A 20,413-nucleotide genomic window follows, 5' to 3' on the forward strand; every position below is an offset into this window, starting at 1 on the left:
GTATACATATAAATGTGTAAATGTGTATATATATATATATATATATATATATATATATATATATATATATACAGGATGGGAGTAGAAGTACAGTGCTGTTCCCATATAAATGCAAGGTACTAGTAGTAATGCACTGATTTGCCCATGCATACACAAGCCTAGACGTGATCTTATACAATATATATTTATTAAAATTTGCTGCTGGCTGAATGCTCTTCATGACAAACTACCCATCCATATGTACACCTAAGGCCTCACACACATAAACGATTTAATACAGCCACGTGCCACCTGTACCGTGCCATTTCAGTATGGGTAGCACACAGCCACATTCACTTGAATGGTAATACATATTGCCCACCGTACAAAGAAAAAAACTTACATACGGCCGGCTGGCATGGCTCTCTAAGGAGCCAGCAGTATACTATGCCGAGTCCTGATCCGGGCATAGCATATGTTCGCGTGTAAAGAGCCTATTTTTCAAACATAAATGTCTAAACAAAAGACATGCCAAAAACAAAAATGTGTAAAATCAGCAATACTCAGAAATATCTAGTTTTCAATTATTTCCCTTCAATTATCTCCTGAAGTGGAAGTTATTGTAATGTGTAGAAACCCTAAATTTTATCTTGTACTATATAGTCTGCTGGAATCTTCGCCAGGATAATGTACATTGATAGTAAAGCACTGGAATAAAAGGCATGGGAATCTGATATAACCACATCACATATGGCCACAGATATTATTTGGCTTCATTTATCAAGTCTCAAAAGCACAGGACTTGTCTAGGATGCTAGATTTGAAGAGCAAGTAGGTAAATGAGTAATACAACATCTGCAACTTTAACCATAAATGTAGGATTTTTATAATACTTATTTCTTCCATATCACAGTTCAACCAAAATCCAAAACAATCAAAACAAAAAAGTTTATTTGATCATTATTGCCATTTTTCTCATGTCATGACAGGAATGGCAGCTTCATAACTTGTCACTATTAATTTATCTTCTGAGTATTGTGTGAGCATTTTATTCCAGAAAATGGAAATAGAATTCATACATGACATCCAGCTTTCAAATTTACAAAAAATGTGCTTTATTGAAAAGTGACTAAAGGTCCTCGAATTACAAAAACTTGGGCTGTTGCATGAATTTCTCACTTGCTAATTTTCAGGGCTATAAATACTCATAGGCCCAGGGGGTATATTTAACAGGTCACATGACCCATTGATGCATCACTACCAGCTCATGTTCCATGCCAGGACTTTAAAATATCATGGGCATAGCCCTACAGATATCTTTATCCCCTCATACCAAAAAATGTATATGTATTTTGGAACATATGCAAATAGGTTTTCCTAGATGGAACAAGGAAAACTGCACCTCTTTTGCTACCTTGTAAGGCATACCCTTAACATCAATCATGACTTTAAGGGAGCCATATGATATGATGCGGGATTAAGCCAAACCAGTATATCTATTCCAGAAGGAACAGCTTCCCAACTGTAGACAGCACTGTTTCAACATGGTTGCGTCTCTTCACTACAGTGTAGGGAACTGGTTTGGCCTGAGTGAGAGGGTTTTTTCTAGGGTCAGGGAGTAAGTTCAAAGAAAGTTTTCAAAGAAACCCCACAATTAGGCCTTTCAGGTGTTGGGAGACTTATAACCATTAATGCTCTACTAGGGAAATTTCTGGATTCTGGAAAATATGCAAATACGTTTTCCTAGATTGAACAAGGAAAACCACACCTCTTTTGCTACCTTTTGAGGCACCCCCTTTGGCATAAAGTATTTTGGAAATACATCAATAATACATCCTTTCAAGGCAACTTAAATAGACTAGTCCAGCTATAGTACTCATATACAGCATATATAATATGTAGCCTATATATACAGTGCCTTACCTCTATGTATGGTAGGCATGTCTTTGATATTGTATGTATACTAGCAGTACATGTTCCATTTATATTGTATGGCAGCCATTCCCTAGTGTGTGTCTAGCGAGTAGCAGCAGGTCTGTGAAAAGTGAACTTTTAATCCAGGTTTGCAACTTGCACATGCTCTGGGTGGATCGTTAAGCCTGAAGAGCTTTCTGCTCTTTGCAATAAATTGTTCCATTCCCTCCCTTCTGCTATAAATGACTGGGGGGATGTGGAGCAGCAGGACCCACCAAGAGCTTCACAGTCCTTTTACTACTCAGAACCTACACAAAGGTATGGCAACACAGATCTTCAGGGACAATACATAACACTGGCTGCAGCTTTCTTTAAAGAAAGCCAAATGAATCAGATTGCTTAAGCACACACTGAACAGCATTTACAAGCACTAGGTTTCATTTTTATAATCTCTCTTTTCCCAGGGATATTTCTTCCAACCAGTTGACCTCTTTTCCTGTTACTGGTCTTCATGGTCTGACTCATCTAAAATTGACAGGAAATACTGCTCTGCAAGAATTGATTCCATCAGAACATTTCCCAAAGCTCAGGTGAGTAGGTTTTGATAGTATAACCGAAACATATTTATTATGTTTGTATGTAGGGTTCTGTAGCCTTTAGTAGTAGCCCTGTGGCTGCTTCACTCATACTTAAAGAGTACCTGTCACCCCCGAAAAAACGCACTAGATGCTGCTTACTAAGCAGCTCCTAGCACTTCCCCATTTTTGTCAGTAATAAACTGCAAGCTTTATTGGTACCCTCAGACACTGCAGCAGCATACAATAGGAATGTTGGACTGAGCTCACAGCGGACTATTCATGAGGGGGCGGGACTAGAAGGCGGTGATTGCCCGACAGTCACCGCTGACCTATGGTGTTAGGGGTGGTCCAGGGAAGATGCAGAACCTCGGACCACCCCTTCATGAATACGCCGGACCACTGTGAGCTGGTCCGGCGTTCCTATTGTACGGCACTGCATTGTCTGGTAGCTTTATTGGAGGGTTCTGATAAAGTTAGCAGTTTATCAATGCTATAAATGGGGTAGCACTAGTTGCAGCTCCTAGAGTGTTTTTTGGGTGACAGGTCCTTTTTAATGTTCAATAGGATTTTTCAATGTGGTACAATAAAGTATTGGTAGCCGTTGCATTTATAAACCCCTATACATGTATGGTCTGCAATGCCACGGTGGCTAGTCATCCACAATGTAGAAGAGTTTCTAAAACTAGTGCAACTCTAACACCTGAAAAGTAGAGTGGTTGCTTTCAAATTAAAAGCTTTTATCAGAATGATAGTTCTAAATAATGTCAACATTTCTGACACAATCCTGACACATTGGAAACAAATCAAACCAAAGACTATTCACTAGTAAAAGGAAAGGGAAATAATCCTTAGAGAAGAGGATACAGTTACTTAAGATACTAATACCTAAGACATACTGTATAATCCGGTAACACTATCAGTTTTGGTAAGCAATGCTAGCACAACAGTTTCTGACAATCTGCTTGCCGATTTAGAATTGGCTCATTGAATCACATTACACTCTCCCTTCTTCTGTGTTATATTTCAATTAAATATTAGTTAAGTTTATAATGTACGTTATATTAAAATTAGATTGCAGGTCATTCAAGTACAATATTATTAAAATTGGCAAAAAAAAATAGTTAATGGTATTTTGCATCTGTCCTTTATGAAACATGTTACCTGAATGTCACCTTTTATAAGTTAGGTTTCCTCCTTTGTCATGGCATATCCTGTCCTGCTCATATTCTTACTTGACAGATCCGCTATAAAGCTGTCATCAGGACCTCCCTCTCATTGTAGTAAACGTGAAAGCATAGTTATATTTGTGAATTACGTTTTCCTTCAACAATAGAGGAGAGACATGGAGTGCCTCTAACAAATAACTGTAAAGGCATGTTATAGCACGCTTTTGTTTTATTACATTTCTTATGTTTGTAATTTATCGTTCCTTTTAAGAACTGAAAATTACAATGAATAGCATAAAGAAAAATATGTCTGCCACATTGTGTACTGGAGCAGAGAGGTAGACAATGGTTAGCACGCTAGAACGTCCCATTAATCTCACTAGTGCTGAAGCTAGCCATCATCAACATTCTTGCTCTATGGTAAAACAAAGGCTAATGTGGCTGAGTACAAACCCAATTACTCATCACAGGTAATTTTATTTACAGAAAGTACGGAGAAATGCCAAAGAATAAGGCTTCAATTATATTGACTATATCATTACCAGACCATCATGCCCTGTTTTATGGCCTTTGTCCTGTATGAAGTGCTGCCAGCCTCGCTTCATGTTGCCTTAGGAAATAGCTGTTTGTAAACAACAGCTGTTCATTAACACCAGGCGGGATCAACATTTGACAAATTTCACCACAAGTTGCACGGTATCAGGTGTATTATTAAGGGTATTGGAAACATTTTTAGGAATAAAGTTGTTCTGTTACAAATTAGTCACTTTGTGATATAAATCTTTATCAAGATTTACCATGTTACCTGGGGAAGGTACCTGACTTTTTGCACTGGCTAAATAGAGAGGGGAGTCTAATGTATCATTTTTTTACACTTTAAAAGTAAACTGTCATCAGAAACTAACCATAGATATCACTACCGACAAGTAAGGGAACAAGTCACCACATTTTCACATATACGGCTGGTGACAGGTTCCCATAGAGCCCTATTTACTAACTGATGCCCTTCTTTTAGCTAAAAATAGTTTAACTTCCATCCCCATAAATTGAATTTATCTTATATTACCTTGCACCAGAGGGGGCCTTTCCTGCCCAGCAAGCCCCTCCCATCTATTTCTCACCATGTTCCATGCCTCTTCTCAGCATTAAGCACTTAATTACCCAGTTACGTTTGTAACGTGTACCCTATGTATGTATCTGATTACATTATATCACAGCATGCCTCCAAGGACTTCTACTCCTCCCCTTACCTCCATGAAAGCATGCTGTGATTTCATGTGTAGACGTTGGAGTAGACATTGACGTTGTAAATGTAACTGGGTAAAAGACCTTAGATGCCATCACCCTAGTCACATGACATGAAGTTTCCAATGGTGTAACAGAGCTCTCTCAATGTCTCTCACAGCAGCATGTCCTAGTAGTGAGACCTGTCAATTAGGTACAAGGAGGCAGGGCAATGGAAGTTAAATTTAAATATGCATGACTTACTTAGTGGCATTGGACTCACATGAGGTGAGTTGCATATCAGTTTACAAACTGATTTTTTAACATTATAGCCATGGAAAAGAACCATTTAGGGATGAGGGCAAAGCCTTTAAATCATAGTTTTTAATTAGGTAATTTAATTGGGGTAATTTAAATGGCAGGTTCTCTTAACATCATCCAGATCTTATGTTTCTTTCATGGCCCAGTATTTTAGTATCATTCAGGAAGTCTCCTTGGCGGTGAAATGTAAATTGGTTTTATAAAAGAGAGTTTAGCACCAAATTCAAGCTCTGAGTGCCTCAATATGCCTCCACAGCAGTATAACTATTACTGTGTACTGTAAATGCAGAACATGAGAGCGCTCCTCCATAAACATACTGTGCCTAGACCTCACTGCACTAATACACTTACCCGAGAAAGCAACATACTGATACTTACAAGCTATATTAAAGAACATTTCTGTTCTGGTTGACCATAAAATCCCACCAATTTACCCCTATAAATAATGTGCCTAGATATTCAGAATATAACATATAACAGAATAGAGGGAGCACATGTAAGAGCAGCATAATTGTTTCCTGTGTTCATTGCTTACAATTATGTGATGCCCCATAATTCAGAATGGGGAAGAAATGCTTGTGACACATTCATTCTGTGCCTTTGTACATTCAGGGCATTAAATTATTCGCTTGCTGAAAACAGCCACAAGATAGTCGAGATTTATAAGAGTGTTAGGCTGTAATTGCAGTCGTTCTTAAAAGAAAAGATTACATAAAATAACTGCAATTAAGTAGGGCAAATAAAAGTCACATAGCAATGGAAGAATCAAAGAGGAGGCAGTAAATAATATGTTGCAAAGACATGTACAGTCTACGCAGGGTGATAGAAAGCTGAATACATTCCACACAGCCATTTATTTGCCACTGTCCGTATTGTCGTCTCCTCTTTAGCCCTGCACAGGAAAACTTAAGTAACTATAGTCTGAATTCCTACATTCTGAACTCCCATCTATTTAAATGAGCTCTAGAACATTCTCTTGTTGTCTACATTTAGTCACTGTAACAAGTATTCAGTAAATACATTGAGTAAAATCCTCAAAAATTACAGAAACATAGTAGATTAACCACTGTTGGTGAAGGTTTTTTCAGCTTTCGCACATTTTTGACCAATCCATAGAATAAGTCATCCATTTCAGAACCAGAATAACAAGAGATTACAGAGCTGAAATCCAGTTGCATTCTATGTGTAGTGACTGCATTGTTAATTATTCACGAAGTAAGGAGAAAGTGCTTTGAATTCAGTGCCATAGCTGGCATATTTACCCAACCAAAAACACCCCCTGCGGAGAACATTATTTTGTGGGCGTTATGAGTTATTTGCAAATTCTAAAAAAAAAACTCTGGAGTGTTATTTTTATGGTTGTTATGTAATTGTTGGTATGTTGTATTGTGACAGTCAACACCTCTAGAGACTTGGCATAGAAGTGGTAGGAGTTGTAACAGGGGCCATAAGAAAGGGGGTGAACAAACACTTTGATCTTCTTTGATGTCTGGCAGCATATGTATCATAAATCCTTCATTGGTTAGAGATTTATTATAGACAGGCTACCAGCCGTGCCTCTCTTAGTTATAGGATTATTAACCTTTTAATCCCACCAGTAGCTGTGGATCTTTAACCCCTTAACGACTTGGCCTTTTTTAGTTTTTTCACTTCCATTTTTCACTCACCAACTTCAAAAATCTATAACTTTTTTATTTTTCCACATAAAGAGCTGTGTTATGGCTTATTTTCTGCGTAACAAATTGCACTTCATAGTGACGGTATTTAATATTCTATGGCGTGTACTAGGAAGCGGGAAAAAAAATCCAAATGCAGTGAAAATGGTGAAAAACCACATTTGTGACGTTTTCTTGTGGGCTTGGATTTTACAGCTTTCACTCTGCGTCCCAAATGACATGTCTACTTTATTCTTTGGGTCGGTACGATCACGTGGATACCAAATTTGTATAGGTTTTATAATGTTTTCATACATTTAAAAAAATTAAAACCTCCTGTACAAAATATTTTTTTTTTATTTTGCCATCTTCTGGGGCCAATAACTTTTTCATACTTTGGTGTACGGAGCTGTTGATAGTGTAATTTTTTGCGAATTTCGATGCCGTTTTCATTACTATAATTTTTGGGACTGTGCAACCTTTTGATCACTTTTTATTAATTTTTTTATATTTTTCAAAATGGCAAAAAAATGCCATTTTCGACTTTGGACGCTATTTTCCGTTACGGGGTTAAACATAGTGAAAAAACATTATCATATTTTGATAAAGCGGGCATTTTCGGACGCGGCGATATCTAATGTGTTTATGATTTTTACTGTTTATTTATTTTTATATCAGTTCTAGGGAAAGGGGGGTGATTTGAATTTTTAGGTTTTTTTATTATAATTTTTTTTTTTTTAAACTTTTTTTTATTTTTACTTTTACAATTTTTCAGACTCCCTAGGGTACTCTAACCCTAGGTAGTCTGATCGATCCTATCATATACTGCCATACTACAGTATGGCAGTATATGTGGATTTTACTGCCCATGCATTACAATGTGCAATTAGCACATTGTAATGCATGGGTTAAAACGAAGTAGCCTCGGGTGTTCGGAATGTCATCGGGGAGCAGCGATCCACAACAAGATGGCGGCGGCGATCGTGGAGAAAACACCCGCGATCAGTGCTAGCAATATCGGTGCTAGCAATATGCAGCAAAGACTTACCGGCTATGGAGAGGGCTCGGCCTGCAAGCCCTCTCCATGCACCGGGACCCGGCGCGCGCCGTACTAGTACGGCGCGCGTCGGGAAGGGGTTAAACAAAGAAAAATGCAGCTGCAGGGTTTACAGTATAAACTTTTATTTAAACAATTATATAAATACAAATATATGAAATATATGAAAATGAATACAGACAGCCGTTACTTAAGGGCACCCATCTTACAGAAAACCCCTAGTTACAGACAGACTTCTCTGCCCAATTTGACCTCTGGTGAAGCTTTGTGGATGCTTTACTATAGTTCCAGGCTGCAATGATCAGCTGTAAGGTGTCTGTAATGAAGCTTTATTGCTAATCCTTGGTCCCATTACAGTTGTATATTGTTATCCCCTGTAGTATATAGCCACCCCCTATAATATATATCTAGCCTGCTGCCATATATAGCTAGCCCCTTAAAGTATATAGCCAGCCCCCTGTAGTATACAGCCAGTCCCTTGTAGTATATAGCCAGATAGCCCCCTTTAGTGTATATCCAACCAGCCCCCTTTAGTATATATCCAGTCATGTGTAGTATATAGCCAGCCCCATGTAGTATATAGCCAGCCCCCTGGAGAGGATAGCCTGACAGCCTCCAATATGCCTAGCACATAAAAAATAACACCTCCCCTACACAGGCAATCCCCGGGTTACATACAAGACACTGTATATACTTAAGTATTAGCCAAGTTTTTCAGCACAATTTTTGTGCTAAAAATTCGGCTTATACTACAGTATATAAAAAAATTACTCACATCCCACGCCCCGGGCAGCTCATCTTCTTTCTCGATTTGCGCCGCTGCTGACATCATAGTCATAGTGACTTCATGCGCACATGAATAAAGAAAAGGAGCTGCCTGGAGCTTCTGAATGGTGAATATTCAGTTACATTTTTTATATACTTGAGTATAAGCCGAGTGGGGAAACTTCAGCAAAAAATTCTGCTGAAAAACTTGGCTTATTCTCGAGTATATACAATGTCTTGTATGGAATCCTGGTATTGCCTGTGTAGGGGAGGTGTTATTTGGATCACACAGGAAAATATGTAGAAATAACTCACAACTGTTTTCCAGTTTCCCTGTACAATGAACAATACATAAAATGGGGCCACTAGAAAGTACAGAGATAATAAGCTCTCAAATGTCTCTGTAATTGATAAATAAACAAGACATGGTTTGTGGAAAGATGGGAGTAAAAAACAAAAAGACAAATGAAAAAGGGCCCGATAAGGAAAGGGTTAAAGTAAATGCATGATCCACTGGGGAGTCTTGGAAGGAAATATGCAAATACAAAGTCTAGGGCCTCTCACATAGCCAAACCAGTGAATTAAACTGTGCTAATGAGATGCAAAAACATTGAAAGAATCACTGTCAATGTTTGGAGTCTGTACCTTTTGGAATAGATATACTGGTTTAGCTCTTATCTCACATGTCACTAATATTCCTGAAAGTCATGATTGGCTAAAATGAATGGGGGTTGCCTTAAAAGGTAGTTTAGAGTCAATGTTTTCCTTATCCCACCATGGAAAACATATTTGCACATTTTTTCTTTCTTGGCTACTTGTAATGTATTCATGGGTCTGGTGATGCTGCTGAAAGGTGCAGGAGGACCTTGTCAGGTGTAAGGTAAAGTTACGTCGGGAGCCCAAGTTGAACTTCTGCACTGAAAGACATACATTTTTAGCAATGCACTCGACTAGAGAGTAAAAGTTTAATAATTAAGTAAGAATTTACAGTAAAAAATTGTTAGTTATCTGATACAGTACCAAAGATATTCTTTTATGCAACTGGCTGTGCTAATTTCTGTATATCAAATGGTTATTTCTCTTTGATAGGATAAAATGTGATATTTAGAATCATAGTATCATAGTTTATACGGTTGAAAAAAGACACTTGTCCATCAAGTTCAACCAAGGAAGGGAAGGGATTGCACGAAGAAGGGATTTAGGGGAAACAATCCTATATAACATAACCATCAATGCTATTTAGATGTAAAAAGGCATCTAGAGCCTTCTTGAAGCTCTCTGCTGTCCCTGCTGTGACCAAAGCCTGAGGCAGGCTATTCCGCAGATTGACAGTTCTCATAGTAAAAAAGCCCTGTCGTCTCCGGTGATTAAACCTTGATTTCCTCGTTTGTCTCCAAACGATGACAGTGCCCCCTAAATAAGTTAATCATGTCCCCTCAGAGTCTTCTCTTTTCCAGACTAAATAAATCATGTCAGATCTAGGTATGGGAAGTGTGGAATTGAAGTAGAGGATAAATGATTTTTGATGTGCTTTGATCTATGGGGTTGGGGAAACCTGTAACTCCACACTAAGTGCAGAAATTTGTAGATCTTGGAAATATGACAATTAGCCTTGGATTTTATCTAGAATATTCCTTACCACTTTATTATTGCATTGGTAAAGTGAACAAGGCTACTTTGTTACAGTCATCAATCCGACATGACTTTTACTATTGTTCTGTACAAATACCTACATTTCATAATCTTGACCCATGTACTATATAATAATCTTTACCTCATCGTGGCCATTTTAAAAATGAGTTTATTTCTCACATGATATTGACAGGGTCATGGAAATGCCATATGCCTATCAGTGTTGCGCCTTTGCAATCTGTGAAAGTGTCTTCAAACAGTCAAGTCAGTGGAGCAAAGATGACAACAGCAGTGCCGATGAGTTTCCCCGGAAGGATGTAGGAATGCTCCATCTACAAGGTAATATACATTTGCTTAGAAACTGATATTGACAGCTTATAAGGTGATAAAATATATATATATATATATATATCCCCATGCAAAGAGGGTGGTGTGTTGTGTTGTTAGTGTTTTGTCTTTATGTGTCTGCATGAATGGATGACTGAATGTTAGTTCATTAAGTTCCGACTGCGGCGTTTACATGCTGTATATGTACTGATATGGTCATCTATTTCTGATATTAGAATGCCATTTGACCGATTGTGATATTTGCATATGCTGTTTTACTATTTTCAAGTAATACTACGCTGCGCCGTAGTCTAATGTGTTAAGGTGTTACTGTTGAATTTAAAAATGAAAAATTCATAAATAAAATCTTTAAAAAAAAATATATATATATATATATATATATATATATATATATATATATGTATAATATACAGATAGTCCCCGGGTTACATACAAGATAGGGTCTGTAGGTTTGTTCTTAAGTTGAGTTTGTATGTAAGTCAGAACCGTACACTTTGTTATTGTAACCGCAGTCAAAATTTTTTTTGGTCTTGGATTTTAAAAATGTTGGATAGTCATAAGTACCAGGATTAACAATAAATTTTAGATACAGGCATCATTGATAACTGTTAAAGCTGTTTATTGTAGCCTAGGACTAAAGTACAGTAAATTACCAAAATCCGGAGGTCCGTTTGTAACTAGGGGTCGTATGTAAGTCAGGTGTTCTTAAGTAGGGGACCACCTGTATATATATATATATATATATATATATATATATATATATATATATAATGAAAAAGTTCAAGTCCACACAGTAAAGTAACTCCTGAGAAGGAGGGGTGCAATGCCACCAAGGATCTCGGCTTGATCCTGGTTTGTAGTCAACGAATGGAAAAGGCAGGCAGCACTCCAAGGTTCAAATCAAATGTGAGTGATTTTTATTGAAACGAGTAGCGACGTTTCGGTGTTGGACACCTTTTTCAAGGCTTTTTCAATATATATATTGTTGGTAAGTGATTTTCACCACTGCTGAGTGACAGAGTGTGTATATATATCTTACAAGTATAGCACTTTAATTAGACATTCCCAGAAATATATTTCTTATTGCATGGATTTCTTATTACCAGATCACCAATTCCTGATTACATATATTCATTTTCAGTTGCCAGATTACCTTGTGCTCCCTTAAGATCCCTGAATCTGTAGATATTAAAACTGTCTAAATGTCTAGATAGTCTGATACTGTTCCATTTATATCATGGTAACCGATGCAGGTGATTTTTTGTAAGCCAGTCTAATATACAGGCGATCCCTAGTTACAAACGGACCTCTGGTAATTAGTAATTTACTGTACTTTAGTCCTAGGCTACAATAAACAGCTATAACAGTTATCACAGGTGTCTGCAATTAAGATTTATTGTTAATCCTGGTTCTTATGACAACCCAACATTTTTAAAATCCAATTGTCACAGAGACCAAAAAAATTTTGCCTAGGGTTACAATAATAAAGTATACAGTTCCAACTTGCATACAAATTCAACTTAAGAACAAACCTGCAGACCCTATCTTGTACGTAACCCGGGGACTGCCTGTACATTGTTGGCACAGAGCATTGCACACTGTATCAAAAAGTAAAAATATATACATGTCAAATAAATAAAAAAAATCTGTCCAAAGATTTATTGCAGATTCAGATTCAATACATTGATTCAATACTATTTAAGTTATTTTCATTGACAGATGGTGCTGTAATTGGGGAAAATCAAAATGCATAAACAATTATTCAAAAATGTGGATATCTCAAGAAATACACATCAGATTGGGAAACAAAGAAATATGTGACAAATATTTCTTAAAACTCTATCCAGTGATAAAGATGACCCTGTATTTTCAACCCCTGGTGTGCGGTGTGGGGAATCAAATTTTTTTATGTGGAAACTACATTCAGCATAACCCAGGAATAAGTCAATTTTCTTAGTTTTTTGTGGTAAAAGGTACCTCAGCTTATACTCTGGTTGGCTTATGCTTGAGTACATACAGTAGTTAATATTGTTAGGGGTGCATTACTAAGCTAATAAAAATTCATTTACCCTCAGATGATCGTGACTTTGATGATTTTCTTCTGGATTTTGAAGAGGATGTTAAAGCTCTTCATTCTGTGCAGTGTACACCATCTCCAGGTATGACATGTGTGTTGTATACATCAGCTAGTCTTATCGATACATAGAAACATTTAACAAAATGTTGTTTACTATAAATACAGACATGTGAAAACTCATATAAATCTGTACATGTAAATATGAGATTTCAAAAATTTGATTCCGGTATTTTCAAAATAGATCTAACAAAGTGTCAGTCTATCAAAAATGTCTAAATGGATACCAGGAATAACTTGGTCTTGATGTTTCTAATATAGGTCTGACCTATTTGTGTCAATGTCTAGACCTTACATTATATACCAGATGATAGGTATACAGTCACAAGTTCTTATGTTGATAGATGTTTATAGTTCCACTGAGTATAGTATGTATTCACAAGTATCAATTACAATAATAGCTCTCATAGAGGTAAGAAACTTACTTGTGGGCTCTCAAGACTAGCAAGGATGTACTTACAGATAGTAGTAATCACTGGGGTCTGTAGCTGTCTAAAATGGAACATGTTGCTTCGGTGTCCTGGAGATCTCCAACACGGTCTGAAGTACGAAAGGTTGCACATGTGTAGTAAGTATATCTGGCACACTGCAAGTTCAAAGAAGTCCCGAGTTCAAAGAAGCTGACGAGTGTTAGGTAAGTATATGCAATCCTTGTACCATGTTCCGATGTGGTAGCGGTCTCAATAGATAGAATACCAGGGATCGGCTGATCTGTACACCTGTAGAATAGTTGATATCTCCATGATTGGATTAATGATATTGACAAATAAAAATTTTATATGAGTATTTACATGACTGTACCAGGAGTGAACAACATTTTGTAAATTATTTCTATGAATCTCACACAATCTTATGATAAATTGTTTTGTGAAAAGAATAAAGAGATTTATATTTATATCCCATATGACCAATGATAGTGTTTTAGACATTTAATTTTAATAAATTTACATGAATTAATATTGGAGACAGTTCAGCCTACTTGAGCCAGCTTCTTAAGCTCTAAGCATATAGGGGCACATTTACTTACATTTCCTGCGCGATCCCCAAAAGTGCATTGTCCGAACGGAATGCACATCGGCCGCGATTCATGAAGATCGTGCGCCCGATATCCTGCATGTGTCGCTTCCCCGCTCAGGTCCCACAGAGTTCACCTTCTTCTTCCTGGTGCATGTAAGTGCATTGTCTTGTGACACAAATTGAATGTTAAATCCCGTCCTCAGTCGGAATCAGTCGGATCATCCAACGGCACGCCCCCCGATTTCTGTTGCATCCACTGCGCCAAAAGCTGATCGCACGTGACACAATCCCCTGCTAAATACCTGTCACAGTGGCGCAAATCCCGAAAATGTCGGGAAGCCTGACGGAAATGTGATCCACGGACCCTTTCTAAATAAGTCCCATAGCCTGCTAAGGAAAGTTCTTGTCATTTACTTATTGATGTACTAACTTAATGTCTTAACTAAATAAGGAGAGTATTCTAGAAATTTTTTTATATAAATTTAGCAGTGGACACACAGAACCCAAAAGATCTGCTGTTTAAAATTATTTTACAATTTGGATAAGTGATACAGCTTCTTTCTAGTCTCCATCAGCTATGATACAAAAAATATATGATTGTATACTCAGTCCTTGCAAGAGTAAGAAAATATGTTTTCCATGGTGGAATAAGGAAAATGTTGGATTGTGGCTACTTTAAAGGAAATCTACCATCAAAATAAAATCAAGCACGATGAACAAAGGGCACTGTAACTGAAGGAAACTTATTATATTTGATATCCATGGCCTCCTTCCATTAACTTCGAAATTTATACCAGTGTGAAAGAAGGAATATGGGGCGTTACCAGAGCCCCACATGTTGGTTTCTCATGCTTGATAGTCTCTGTAAAAACACTATTCTGGCTTGGCTATTATCCCACATCATGTCACTAGGCTTCTTGGAAATGTCATGGTTGATGTTAAGTGAGTTGCCTTTAATGTAGCTTTGAGGCAAAGTTTTCCTTATTCCACCCTTGAAATGGAGAATACATGGCCTTTAAGGCTACATACCCCTCTTAATGACAAACTCTCTATTAAGATAAACTCTTTCTACCCTGACCTGCCATAGAAGGTAAAAAGCTGCTTTTACTAGTATATTATTGAACCATAGGACTTGATTCATAAGTCATCAATGTTAATTTGTGTAAGAGTAAAACCAAACTTTTTGTCATCCTACAGGACCATTCAAACCCTGTGACTACCTGTTTGGAAGTTGGCTGATCCGAATTGGAGTGTGGCTGATAGTCCTCTTGGCCTTCATTTGCAATGCTTTGGTCATTGCTACAGTCTTTAAGCATCTGTCATATATTCCTTCCATAAAGCTTCTAATTGGGCTTATAGCCATTATGAACACATTGATGGGCCTTTCAAGTGGAGTCCTGGCTACCATTGATGCTCTGACCTTTGGGAAATTTGCGCAGTATGGGGCTTGGTGGGAGAATGGAGTTGGCTGTCAGATAACAGGATTCCTGTCAGTATTTGCAGCAGAATCCTCCATCTTTCTCCTTACTGTGGCTGCACTTGAGCGAGGACTTTCTACAAAAGGTTCTAATAAGTTTGAATCCAAATCCTCATTTATTAGCGTCAAGTTGTCAATTTGCTTTTGCTTCATTCTTTCCCTGGTGATTGCAGTTTCACCACTTTTGACTGGCAATACCTATGGGACCTCTCCATTATGTTTCCCCCTCCTTTTTGGTGATCCTTCCTCTATGGGGTTCATGGTGGCTCTAGTCCTCTTGAATTCGCTCTGCTTCCTTGTCATGACAGTTGCTTATACTAAGCTCTACTGCACGTTAGAAAAAGGGGAACTGGAAAATGTGTGGGACTGCTCAATGGTGAAGCATATAGCTCTGCTTCTCTTCACTAACTGCATTCTCTACTGCCCAGTGGCCTTCCTGTCCTTCTCCTCACTCTTAAATCTAACATTCATTAGTCCAGAAGTGATCAAATCAATTTTCCTGCTTATCATCCCATTGCCTGCGTGCCTGAATCCTCTCTTGTACATTCTTTTCAATCCACATTTCAAGGAAGACATAGGTGGTATAAAAAGCACAGATATGCTCTGGAGCAGATCCCGGCAAACTAGCCTATCCTCCATTAACTCTGAAGATGCTGAGAAACAGTCCTGTGATTCCACACAAGCTCTGGTGACCTTTGCAAGTTCCAGCATTTCTTATGAATATCCATCAAGCCCTTCATCATACCAAATGACTGAAAACTGTAAATTGTCTGCCGCAACATACGTGTCTTGTCATTGACAACATGGCTGCACTGACGGTACTGACTCCTCTGCTCCTTAAGGCACAAACCTTTCCATATTTACTATTATTGGGAGAATAGTATCCGTGTCTTTGCTGCATCCATATGATACCAATCAGCTATGCTATTTCTCTTGGATATTGTCTGAAAGATAAACCTCAGGATTTATCATTAATCTTTTACAGGGTTATCTTGCCTTTCCATCACATCATTTCCTCTAATTAAACCAAAAACTGAATGTCCAGAACGTTGTCAATATACTCCCAGCTGCCAAGACTTCAGTGTTTATAATGCATAAAATATGCTGCAGAGCCGCCTTTCGAAAGAAAACAACTTGGCTTTCAATGTGCTACATGCAGAGCTTACAATCTAATTCAAAGCACCACAGGATATTACTGGATACAAACTCAATTGGGCAGATGTATGCAGACTGCCTAAACCTAACTTTATTGCTCATAACAACTAGTCACAGAACAGCCATCACTTCTTATGAAACTCTTGGAAAATGAAAGCTGGGCTGTGATTGGATGCTATGAGCACCACAGACACTTCTTTGTTTGGATGGGATTAAAAATGAGCCTTAATATGTTTCCAACAAAACTGCTCTAATGTCTAGATAATATAACCAAAGGACAGGAGCTGTGGGGGCTTCTGATTGATTTTTACCCATTTCATTTACCCGTCTCCATTAGGTATTCAGTTATTTATCAATTATTGTTAGTCAAACCCATTGAGGAAATTATACATAGGGAAGCTGCCGTATAATGGAAAGACTTGCACCTGTTCTGTGTGTTTGACCAAACCTGGTTCAGTCCAGCGATACAAGGTTTGGTCTGGGAATTCCTGACAGTGAGTTTATCCGACTGTTTCTCTCATGGGCAATCATCATAAGGATACATGCATCAGACTTGTGCCACTCACCTCTCCCTCTCCGTAGCGAGCCAAGCTAGGCCACAAATCAGGGCAGGTATAGGACCTGCTCTATCTTATGCGGAGTGACCCCACAACTCAGACACAGTGTAGTGAGACACAATGTGCCCAATGCACATCTATGGTGGCCGTGAGTAAGCTGCCGTCTTTGCTGCTAGCTCACGGCCGCTACTTCCAGACGTATGAAAGTGGCCTAAGCCTTGTAAAAAAAAAGGCTAAGTCGCAGCACTTGGACAATAATGGGGGTGCTTCTGAGTGAGTGGAAAAAAACACCAAATTCTAAGTCTAATACAACCCATAAATTTGTGTGGGCTGCTTAAAAAGAAGATTAATGCTTAATGCACTTAATATGCTATGTATGTATACATTACCACTGAACCATGTGTGAGAATTATAAACTAAACCCAAGAACTCTTAAAATATAGTGTATTATATTGTGTGATTCATAGTTTCATAATTATAGTTGGGTACAAATTGGCAGCCAGGTTGATCCTAGAGAGCATGGAGCAGCAAATTTTTAGCTGGAGATGTAATTGTCTCAAATAGTATTTTCTGTTTTATATTTCTGGTACATCTTGAATACCGGCAGTGGAGTGAGAAAAATGTCAGTGAGCTTCCGGTGTGTTGGAGCTATCAAATTACATCACCAGTGCCCAAGCTCATATTCAACACAAACTCATATTTGACAATAGTTACAAGTCCAGTTTGCTATAACTGTTATAGGTCCATAAGTTATATCTCAAATGCAGACTATAAATCACAAGTATATATTTATACTAAGAAAATGCCTTGGAACTTATGGGAATCTGTTACAATAAATGTTACATATTGAATTTTCCTATAAAATTAAATATTTTAAATATATTAAATAATTTGACTACACTGTTCTAAATAAAATATTTTAAATATATTAAATAATTTGACTGTAATCTTCTAAATTAAATATTTCAGGGGCTTGGACACTTATAGGAAACATTAACAGGGTAAGTATAAGAGCCACCTTTATAAAGATTCCCATTTGCCACTGGAAGCCATAGTAATGTGAACCCAAGGCAGCAGAGTTGGGGACTTTCTGTGATGTTACGTGTCCTGCTGGGGAATGGGGTCATGCACATAGTCTCCATCATAACCACTACCATATCAGTGGATGGCGGAGCATGCGGATTTATGAGCCATGGCTCCTGGTGGCGATTGGTAAACTTTATTAGGGGATAATAGAGCTATTAGGGTCTTATATGAACCCTAAAGTTTCCTATAAGTATTCTACCCATTACATTTGCTACTGCAGAGGAACAAGGATTGATCCCAGTGGTAAAAGCTGATCAAAGAGGCTCCCATCCACAGCACCTAAAACTGGAGAATCCTTCTAAACATTAGACATATAGGCAGCTATATTCTAGCACAAACCTAACCATCTATATACTGTTTAAGTACAATTGGATAGATCACTCTTCAACCCCTTCCGCAAAACTTGGAAACCTACTCGGAGGTTGCAGATGTTACAATACAATGATTTTGCTGTATATAGGGCTCTAATATATTTTTTTAAATAAAAAACAGAACTGACATTTAATCTGAAATTGGCATAGCCCATACTCCCATTGTAAATTGCAGAGAATTATTATGGGAATTCTGTGATACTGTATCTGAGGGTTCTGTACTTGGAAGAATTTCAAGTCATTGAAAGGCAAGGATGGCAGACTGAGGTTATTATGTATTACTTAAGGTAAAGTCACATGTTTAAGAAGCTTTTATGGGCATAACATTGTATAAAATACATATAAATGAAGTGGAAGGCTCTCCTATAAATAGATACAAGGTTTTATTTTTATAAGCATGTTTGGAATATTGTGATTAGATATGTGTAATTTTGAAATGAGAAATACTTAATTTTTATGAGATTTGTAAATATAGAACTGTATTTATTACTTTGGCAGAGATACAATAACATCATATGGTAAAAGTGGAAACAGCTTCAACATGTTTATTCTGCTTACTGGTTTTATTGAGGTTATTTGTATATACTTTATATAAAAGTCTAGTTTCTGTACATAGGTAATACCTGCTTGCTTTTATAATGGTGTAACAAATATATGCAATTTGTAATAAAATTTGTGATGAAATAATGAAGGGTTTCTGACTTGTTTCCGAACTATAAATCGCAACCAGATAGATTTGATGTCCAGTCAGCTGAATGGAAGTATATATATATTCAAAAAGAAAAAGAGCAGCACTCCAGTTTGTTTCAATTCAAAGTGATAGATGATCCTCTTTATTCCATACTGGTGTTAACAGCGACATTTCAGCTCAACAAGAGCCTTGGGTGAGCAATGGATATATACACATAAATAAAGGGGTCATATGATCACTGAAATCCATCCCCGTAATTAACATAATTCATGTTTTTAAAACAGTGCAAAAGATACATATATAAGATACACTATAAATATACATACAGTGGGTACAGAAAGTATTCAGAACCCTTTAAATTTTTCACTTTTTGTGTCATTGCAGCCAATTTGTGAGATCAATTAATGTACTCTCTGTACCCCATCTTGACAGAAAAAAAAATCAGAAATGTAGATATTTTTACTAATTTATTCAAAAAGCAAAACTGAAATATCACAGTCTTAAGTATTCAAATCCGTTGCTGTGACACTCATATTAAATTCATATGCTGTCCATTTTCTTCTGATCCTCCTTGAGATCTTTCTACTCCTTCATTGGAGTATAGCTATGTGTCATTAGAGATGGGCAAATCAATTCTAACTATTCTAAAAATTTTTAGAATTACAGGAAAACTTTGATTCGTCACGAATCCGAAGTTTACAGTGATTTGTGGGGAAAAAATGTTTTTACCTCCTTTATTAGCAAAATGTCCATGAGCACAACATGTTACATGGGGCAGAGAACCTAGAGCCTCAGGGGGAGCGGCGATCCTTGGAAAGATGCTTTTTTGCTAGCAACAACCGCGGTAACCGGTAAGCCTTTGCTGCAATATGCAGCAAATACTTACCAACTATGGAGAGGGCTCAGCCTGTGATCCCTCTCCATGCACCTGCACTCGGCATGTGACGTACCATTACGTCATATGCCGTGATTCATTTTGAATCGAATTTTCTCTGAAAATTCGGCGAACCGGGTCGAAGCGAATTTTCACTAATTCACCCATCTCTAGTCACAATGCATGTCAGAGCACATGAGAATCATGAGGATCGAGGAGCTCAGAGACATAATTCTGGAAAGGCACAGATCTGGCTAAGGTTACAAAAGAATTTCTGCAGCACTCAAGGTTCCTAACAGCACAGTGGCACAACAACTTGTGAGGGTACAGGCAGTCCCCGGGTTACATACAAGATAGGGTCTGTAGGTTTGTTCTTAAGTTGAGTTTGTATGTAAGTCGGAACTGTATATTT

General features: G+C 37.6%; 1 protein-coding gene across 1 annotated transcript in view; it reads left to right on the forward strand.

Moving 5' to 3' along the window:
• The window catches only part of LGR5 (leucine rich repeat containing G protein-coupled receptor 5), a 120,009-nt gene extending 100,886 nt beyond the window's left edge, over positions 1 to 19,123 (forward strand). The window contains exons 16-19 of the mRNA XM_072146716.1: positions 2,358 to 2,483; positions 10,485 to 10,630; positions 12,715 to 12,798; positions 14,988 to 19,123. Of these exons, the coding sequence (XP_072002817.1) occupies positions 2,358 to 2,483; positions 10,485 to 10,630; positions 12,715 to 12,798; positions 14,988 to 16,066 (1,435 nt within the window). The 3' untranslated portion in view covers positions 16,067 to 19,123. The remainder of the gene's footprint in view (positions 1 to 2,357; positions 2,484 to 10,484; positions 10,631 to 12,714; positions 12,799 to 14,987) is intronic.
• The last annotated feature ends 1,290 nt before the right edge of the window (positions 19,124 to 20,413 follow it).

Source organism: Engystomops pustulosus, chromosome 4, assembly GCF_040894005.1.
Source record: "Engystomops pustulosus chromosome 4, aEngPut4.maternal, whole genome shotgun sequence".
NCBI lineage: Eukaryota > Metazoa > Chordata > Amphibia > Anura > Leptodactylidae > Engystomops > Engystomops pustulosus.